Genomic DNA, 8,935 nt, shown 5'->3' with positions numbered 1-8,935 from the left:
AAGATCGTGCAACACAGACAATCTATTACTTCAAATCTTCTGCAAATCTCGCGTTCACCCTCGTAACAATCAAGCCCACTCTTTAAGTGACCCCAAGTTTAAATTGCAACACATAAATTTCACTGGTAAAAGAGATCTTCCAACGAACAACATAAGGATCACACAAACTCCAAAACACTCCGCAGGAGATAACCCACCTATTTCGCCTCAAACTAACATCTTTTTATACCCTTTCACCGTCATAAACATTATGCAGTCAATTAATCTTCCTAAGTCTGAACTCATATCACAATGTAAAATCTACTTCACTTCCCAACTAGGCAAAATGAAAGGGTCCTTCAACACGCCCACCACTCGGGCTATACATCAAATCACGATGGAAATCAAGCAACGGATAGTTCTTACTACCCCCAAGATGACCCTTCTTGTCTCGTTCAAATCATATGTACACATCTCGCAGTCACAACATACTCATCACATAGCTATCCAGTTATCACTTCCACTAATAGGGACACTATCGGACATACAAATCCAAAAGCACGTGCTCACTCAATCAATGCCTCAGTGGCCAAGATATAGGTAAAACCCAGCGTCAAGTCCTCTAGACTGGACCAACATCAACACACTGAGATCACACCTTACCCCTCAATCAGGGAATCACAAGCCATCGATGCATATATGATACCGAGTGATCATGTGCGCATACGAACATGTGGAAGGAATTAAAAGAGTTACATTTCAAGCTGAATCAAGGACGCATGATAAGAATTCAAGAATATAAAGTTTTTTCTAAAGGTTCTGCAGCCTCTCGAGGATAAGTACAGACGTCTCTGTACGGATCTATGAGACTCTACTAAACCTGAGCATGACTCGCGATGTCATGCCCCAATCTCGGGAGGTGCGACCGGTGCTCAATTGAGTGAACCCAACTGAGCAAGCCTTATCAAACACTTTCTACCCATCTCAATATGAATAAGGAAGCCATGCTTTTATTTATTTAGACAATAGGAAAGATAGTACATTCAACACGGTTAGTTCATTTTATATCACAACCTTAAACCGTAGTTAAGTTTCCAAGATTTCATACAATTACACTTTAGAGAAGTGAGGGCTAGAATTACAACATAGTTCGTAGACCCATCCAACACCCGTACATAACCCACACATATGTCTATGGAGCCTCTAAGAATGCATAAGACAAGTATGACAATGCCAGCAATAAGGCCCTGGCTATACCTCAAAAGTGGATATCAATAGCAAAAGATGTACAACACAACCCCCTTGAAGGAGAAAGGGGCTCACCAAGACATAGAGAGGGGGATGGTCCGCTACGCACGATCGGCACTATCCGCTATGGAGCCACCTATATTCATTTAAAAAAATGTAGTGCTCTCGGCAAAAGGGACGTTAATTCCATGAAATAGTACTAGTATGTATAACTAAACACCATCCAATTAGAAAGAACAACCATACAAGAATAAAAGAAATCATACGGACAACAAAGCTTCAAATAAGCATCTCATCAATAATATAAGAGGTTCACATAGTTTTCACATAATTTCTAAAATTTTTGGTTGGGGCATGCCTTATCGTTGCATCATCATCCACATTACCACCGGTTCCTTGAGCGGAGTCCGATCACGACCTGATCGGCTAAGTCGTCTTACCAAGACGTTACTCTTATTTCATTCTCACTTTTCAGTTTCAATTATCAATACATTACCACCATGTGTGTATAATATGGCATCCGATCACGGCCCGATCGGCTAAGCCGGCTTACCAAGACGTTACCCTTTTCCATTAATCATCTCACTTCAATATTTGGATTCACATGAATTAGTTTCTCGGCACTTGGAGCCACAACTACCACATTCCATAACTCACATTTCACATTATTTCCATTTTCAACATTTATCTTGCCATTTAGGATCATAGGCACATACAAAAGCAATTTAAGTTATAAACATAGAGAGAAATTCATCTGGTTCGGCATATTAATCACAATGTAACCTTGACTTGACATTTAGGCATTTAGCACATAGCTCATGTTTTTCCACACATCCTCAATTTACAAAGAATAAGACACTAAACACATGGAGAAGCATCTTCCACATACATTTTCACAACATCAATTTATTTGACATAACAAGTACCACATCAATCGAATTCCGGGCTTAAAACATTTGCACGGGCACCATGGAGGCTTAATTTCTAAAATGAGGGGGTTTTAGCCATATATATTTTGTTTAAGTTTTTCTTAAGTTACTACGACGTTCCGGAAATTCTAGCAATCCCAATCTACTTGAGACATAACAATATTGAACACAAATTAGGAAGGTATTCATGGTTTCAGCTCATTTGAGCATTTTATCAAATACTAGTTGAGCATCTTGATTTCAAATCGCTTTCACAAGATTTCCTTCATTCCCCAACCCAATATTTACTTATTTATGTTCAACAGTCTTCCCACAAACCTAATTTGTACATACATGTATACATAATACTATTACTCCCAAGAATCATACCTCAATAACTCATCTCACAATCTTTACAACACCAACACAACCCAGGTTAGGCACCTATGGCTTCCAATCACCATCCCATGAGTTCTAACGTATATATCATACATAAATAATCACCATAGAGTAGTTAGAGATGATAGACATACCTCTTGTAGTAAGAATCTTGAGAATCCCCACTTGTAGTGTTCTTGATCAATTTAGGGATTTGAATGGGAATCTATGGATTTTCAAGATCAATCCTTGTTAATATAAGTGTTTAGGAGTAGTAATCAACTCAAAATACTCCAAAAACATTACCTTGGATCATAGAAGGGAAGTATGGGACAGATTCCCCTTGATAGAGCAAGCCCTAGCTCAAAAAAATGACTTAGAGACTCTCCATACCCAGTCTTGGGGTATTTATAGGGCTGCTAGGCATGCGACCGCGGTCAAACCATGTCTGGGACGTGGTGGCCGCACGAGTACCGCGCTCGGAAGCAGAAACTTTCAGTTTTCCCGCGGACGCACGTCTGATACAGGTCCGGTAAAATGGTCATAACTTTCTCTATACACCTCTAAATGACAACCGGTTTGATGCGTTGGAAACTACACTCAAAGAGATTTAATTTGATAGGTTGTTCATCGCAAAACACTTTATATAAATGGAGATATGCTTGTCCAAAGTAAGGTCTTGTGCGTACTCATTTACAACTTTAGTCTATTATGAAATTTTCCAACTTGGCATAGATTTAGGCCTCTCCTTAGACCCCAAATCACTTATAATATGACTTATACGCTTATTAACATATCCAATTGATATCAATTATATCATGAATCCTCATTTACAGAGATAAAATAATTAGCCTACCTTGGCACCACGAAATCTTAAATTACTTAGGAAAATTTTCTGGGGCTTTACATTCTCCCCCGCTTAAGATCATTCGTCCTTGAATGAGGATCAAGGTTCATTCATTAGCCATCCTTATGTAACTTCAGCTTTTTCACATTATGAAATATATCAACAGCCCCGAATTTGGCTAACTCCTTAAATTTCCAAAAATTTCGCCAGAGTTTCTTTGTAACTAGGCCTATCCACCCGTTAGAGGGCCCCAGATACATATCCTAACAGCATATATATGTTCCATAAACATAACATAACTTGTACAATACCAACCATAGCCGCATGGGAAACATATATAACCAAAATGGAATAGTTTAACATAGATCAAATCAAAAGATAAGAGCTCATAGGAACCAAATGCATAAAAGCTATTACATGACTATTCAAACAAATGTGGGTACTTCTTTCTCATTTCTTCCTCGGCATCCCAAGTGGCTTCCTCAACCTGCTGGTTCCTCCATAACACTTTTATGGAGGCAATTTCCTTATTTTTCAATTTCAAAACTTGCCTATCAAGAATGGCAACTAGAATTTCTTCATAAGATAGTTCTTTATTAACCTCAATAGCTTCAATTGGCATAATAGCGAATGGATCTTCCACTACCTTCTTCAACATAGACACATGGAAGACCGGATGTACCAACGACATCTTGGGTGGCAGCTCAAGCTTGTATGCCACCTGACCAATCCTCTGAATGATTCCGTACAGTCTGACATACCTCGGACTTAATTTCCCATTCTTCCCAAATCGCATGATGCCCTTCATGGGGGAAACCTTAAAAATTACCCAATCATCTTCTTTGAACTACAAATCTCTGCGAAGAATGTCCGAATAAGACTTTTGGCGACTCTGAGCAGTTTTCATCCTCTCCTTAATAATCTTGACTTTCTCCATGGCCTGATGCATGAGGTCCGGCCTTATCAATTCTGCTTCTCCAACCTCGAACCACCTAATAGGAAACCTACATCTCCTACCATATAGTGCCTTAAATGGTGCCATCTGGATACTAGCATGGAAGTTGTTGTTGTAAGCAAATTCTATGAGTGGCAAATAGTCATCCCAACTACCTTTGAAATTAAGAATACGAGCAAGCAACATGTCCTCAAGCGTCTGAATAGTCCGCTCTGCTTGCCCGACGGTTTGAGGATGGAAAATTGTGCTAAGATTTACCTGCGTACCCAAGAACTGCTGAAATTTTTCCAAAAGTTGGTTGTGAACTGAGCCCCTCGATCTGAAATGATTGAGACTGGAGTGCCATTCAACCTGACTATTTCTTTCATATACAATTGAGCATAATGTTCCGCTATGTCGTTAGATTTAACTGGCAACAAGTGTGCTGATTTTGTGAGTCGATCCACGATCACCTAAATTGAGTTGAACTTGCGCGGGGTGCGAGGCAACCCTACCACAAAATCCATGTTGATCATCTCCCATTTCCACATTGGAATTTATATGCTTTGAGTCAATCCACCAGGTCTTTGATGTTCGGCCTTCACTTGCTGATAGTTCGGACATCTAGCCACAAAGTCCGCCACATCCCTTTTCATGTCATTCCACCAATAAACTTCCCTGAGATCATGATACATTTTCGTAGAACCTGGGTGAATAGAATACTTGGAAGTGTGAGCTTCTGCCATGATCCTTTCCCGAAGACCGTCAATATCCGGAACACATAGGCGGCCTTGGTACCATAGGGTATCATCATCCATGCCAAGGGAAAAAGCTACAGTCTTGTGTTTATGAATCCCCTCTTTCAGTTGTGCTAACAATGGATCGTTGAATTGGTTCTCTTTCACTTCCGTCACAAGCGATGATTCAGCCCTATTCTGCACAATCACTCCTCCTTCATTAGAGTCCGCCAGGCGAACTCCCAAACTAGCCAACTGGTGAACCTCCCTGGCCAACAGACTCTGATATGCCTCCAAATGAGCCAAGCTCCCCATATATTTTTGACTAAGAGCATCCGCTACAACATTAGCCTTTCCTAGGTGATAGAGAATATCAATGTCATAGTCCTTGAGTAACTCTAGCCATCTTCTTTGTCTCAGATTCAACTCCTTCTGCTTGAAAATATATTGAAGGCTCTTGTGGTCAGTAAATACATCCACATGCACCCCATACAAATAATGTCGCCAAATCTTTAGTGCAAGCACCACTGCCACAAGCTCTATGTCATGGGTTGGATAGTTCTTTTCATGGTTCTTGAGTTGCTAGAAGCGTAGGCTATAACCTTGCCATGTTGCATTAATACACACCCAAGCCCGATCCTTGAAGCATCACAATACACCACAAATCCCTCTGTACCCTCTGGTAGGGTTAATACCGGCGCCGTAGTCAATCTTGATTTCAATTCTTGGAAACTCCTTTCACAAGCAGCAGACCATTGGAATTTAACTGCTTTCTGGGTCAATTTAGTCAATGGAGAGGTAAGAGTAGAAAACTCCTCCACAAATCTCCTATAGTACCCAACCAAACCCAAGAAACTACGAATCTCAGTTGGAGTGGTAGGTCTAGGCCAATTCATCACTGCTGCAATCTTTTGAGGATCAACCATAATTCCTTCCCTGGAGACGTCATGACCCAAGAATGCGACGGATTCAAGCCAGAATTCGCATTTCAAAAATTTTGCATACAGTTGATGTTGCTGAAGAGTCTACAGAACTACCTTGAGATGGTTAACATGATCTTCTTGACTTCGAGAATATACAAGAATATCGTCAATGAATACTATCACAAAGGAGTCTAGAAAAGGCTTGAAGACTCGATTCATAACATCCATGAAAGCTGTCGGGGCATTTGTTAGCCCAAAAGACATCACCATAAATTCAAAGTGCCCATACCGAGTCCTGAAAGATGTTTTTGGAATATCATGTTCCCTTATCTTCAATTGATGATACCCAGAGCGCAAGTCAATTTTGAGAAACACGTAGCACCTTGCAATTGATCAAACAAGTCATCTATCCTTGCCAAAGGATATTTATTTTTGATTGTGACCTTGTTGAGTTGTCGGTAGTCAATACACATCTGTAGCGACCCATCTTTCTTCCTTACAAACAAGACCGGTGTGTCCCATGGTGACACATTCGGCCGGATGAAACCCTTTTCAAGCAAATCCTTCAATTGTTCCTTTAGCTCTTTCAATTCTGTCGGTGCCATTCCGTAAGGTGGAATTGATATAGGCTCCATGCCTGGCATCACATTGTTGATACCCAATTTTTCCCTGTATATTTTTTTATATACAAAGTACTTTCAAAATAGCATAAATATGCATGTATAAGTATGTCCAAATGTTTTATCATTTTTTCTTATTTTTTTTAAAGATTTTTAAACCAATTTATTCCCCTATTTTGCTCATAAAAAATCAATAATAATTCCCAAAATTATCATTTTTGGTGATTCATTTGTTGGATCCTCATATTTTTACTAAAATATGGCTAAGATAATTTTTGCATATTTTTATAAATTTATTTAGTATTTTTAAAACTAAATGACATGTAATTGCAATGTTAGCCTCTTTTAGATTTAACTACGTGTATATATATATATCTAAAATTAAGTCCAGTATTTTTAATTTGATAATTAGGTACTATAAATCATTTTAGTATCTTTAATTTATTTACAGAAATTATTTTACTATTTTTTATAAATCAAATAGGAAATATTGGCTATTTAAATGTTAGCCTCATTTTATTTCAATTATAGCCTTATTTGAACCCCAATTGAACCCAATTTGAAGCCCAATGACCCTAACCCAATTTCTATTTAAGCCGACCTACAACCCATTTAAATGACCCACCCAGACTCCCATCTAATCGCAGTCCTTGGTCGTTTAGATCAACGACTCCCATTAATCATTTCCTAATTAAACCCAAAGACCCCCCAAACCCTTTTCACTCTTCATAATCTGCCACCTCTGAAACCCCGCCTCTCCTAAATCCTCTCTACAACCACATCAAACCCTAGCCGCTGCCACCGTAATCCGCTCTAATCCATGGCCTTCCAAGGTCATCAGAGACCTGTATCAACTTCTCATGGCCCCTACGTGTTCATTCCTGTGGTCTCATGACTAGATCCTAACAGGGTTTTGTCCAGTCTTTGCTCAACTACTATTCTCCGATCGTCTCTGCCTTTTCTTCGGCCAACCATGGCCATTCGAGTCAGACCTTTGACTCTCCTGCTTAGATTGATGGTTTTCAAGGCATTTCTCATCACTTAGGGTTCTTCTGAAACCCTAACCTCTAAGTTTCTTTCGATTTGTTTTAGATCTGCTTCAGATCTATGTTTGCTCTGGACTTCTAAGCATTTTTCTCGAAGTTTCTTTTTAAACACTGCTTTTAAAACCCCTTATCTTTTCCGATTAGGGTTCTTGTTAAGTTATTTCAAAACGTTTTCTAATTTTTTGACATGTTTTGTTATGTTTGCTCATATCATTCTTCTACCTGAGTTTGCATGTTAAAAGCCCTAATTTCTTTTGACTGTTTATTAGACGAATGCTTTTTTGCTTGAGTTTTGTCCGATTTGTTTGTTTATCCTCTTTTAAAACTTTACTGTCTCAATTATGCTCGAAACCCTAATTTTTAAAAACGGGGTTTTCCTTACCTGCTACTGTGAGATCTTCGCATGCCTTTGATATTCTATGTTTTCCTCACTGCTCATTCAATGTAACTTGACCTACTGGACTATCATGCTTCGAATGTTGTTATCTACTGAATTTTGTGCTACTATTGTATGCTATTTCCTTTGCCAACAGTATTGGCCTTGCATGTTTATTGTTTATGCACCCTATTTATATGTTGAGTTTCCTTCTTTGACTAATCTTCAAACTTGTGACTGAGTTCAAACTTTTCCTTTGCAAAATTCTGATTTCACTCGCCTATTAAGGTTAACTGATTTCTTTTCCTATTTAGCCTTACTGAATCCTTTCCAAAATTAGAGTATTTCTGTACCTAGACTCGATTGCTTTCTTAATGTTTTACTACTTCTTTTATGGAAACTGTCAGCCTGCTGACAAATTGATTTCCTTCCTTATTTTGAACCTGTCACTGCCCGTTAAGCAAGTGATCCCTTAATTAAAGGCAATCACTTGTATAATTGATTCTTAATCATGATTGTTTTCATGTTTGTAGCTTATTGCCTCTATTTTACTCGTTTTAAAAAACTATAAATACCCTTTACTTCTTTTCTTTCAAGGACACGAACACAAGGCATAAACACTTGAGTTCAAACACACACTCTACTAAAATCTCTCTTTTCTTTGTTACTACTACATTGTTGTCTTACCTAGCCAGCTGAAAGCCAAGGCTAGGTTGTGGGAAACTTGCTTATTTTTCTGCATTTGCATTTCTTACTGGTATGTTCTAATTAAATTTTCCGCACCAACAACAACATGCTTATTTACTGATTATTGCATCCTTGTTTGTATATTATTTGTATTCAATCCAGTACCATTATTATGCATGCTGTAATTTTCCCTTTTCCTTTTCTGAATTAATGTATCATGGCTTGCGAATCCTAAACCCCTACCCCAATGTG

The 8,935-nt window shown here is 38.7% G+C and overlaps 2 protein-coding genes across 2 annotated transcripts; both read right to left on the bottom strand.

Moving 5' to 3' along the window:
• Nucleotides 1-3,781: 3,781 nt before the first annotated feature.
• Nucleotides 3,782-4,156, bottom strand: LOC138874908 (uncharacterized). Its single transcript, XM_070153703.1, has one exon. It carries the CDS (start codon nucleotides 4,154-4,156, stop codon nucleotides 3,782-3,784), a length of 375 nt encoding a protein of 124 aa, XP_070009804.1.
• Nucleotides 4,157-4,851: 695 nt separating this feature from the next.
• On the bottom strand, nucleotides 4,852-5,957 carry LOC138874907 (uncharacterized). The gene is made up of 3 exons (XM_070153702.1): nucleotides 5,708-5,957; nucleotides 5,018-5,387; nucleotides 4,852-4,972 (listed from the first exon to the last, which is right to left on the bottom strand). The coding sequence occupies exons 1-3, from the start codon at nucleotides 5,955-5,957 to the stop codon at nucleotides 4,852-4,854; spliced, it is 741 nt and encodes a 246-aa protein (XP_070009803.1).
• Nucleotides 5,958-8,935: the final 2,978 nt, after the last annotated feature.

Source organism: Nicotiana sylvestris, chromosome 8 (genome assembly GCF_000393655.2).
Source record: "Nicotiana sylvestris chromosome 8, ASM39365v2, whole genome shotgun sequence".
Classification (NCBI taxonomy): domain Eukaryota; kingdom Viridiplantae; phylum Streptophyta; class Magnoliopsida; order Solanales; family Solanaceae; genus Nicotiana; species Nicotiana sylvestris.
The sequence above is the reverse complement of the archived record's forward strand: the minus strand, read 5'-3'. Positions and strand labels throughout refer to the sequence as shown.

Bases quoted from the DNA above. Each gene is read 5' to 3' on its own strand.
- LOC138874908 (XM_070153703.1), bottom strand. From the start codon at position 4,156: ATGCGATTTGGGAAGAATGGGAAATTAAGTCCGAGGTATGTCAGACTG.
- LOC138874907 (XM_070153702.1), bottom strand. From the start codon at position 5,957: ATGGTTGATCCTCAAAAGATTGCAGCAGTGATGAATTGGCCTAGACCT. The intron at 5,388-5,707 runs GTACAGAGGGAT...TCTATCACCTAG, and splicing joins GGTATTAACCCTACCAGAGG to GAAAGGCTAATGTTGTAGCG. The intron at 4,973-5,017 runs GTATTCTATTCA...TCATGATCTCAG, and splicing joins GCAGAAGCTCACACTTCCAA to GGAAGTTTATTGGTGGAATG.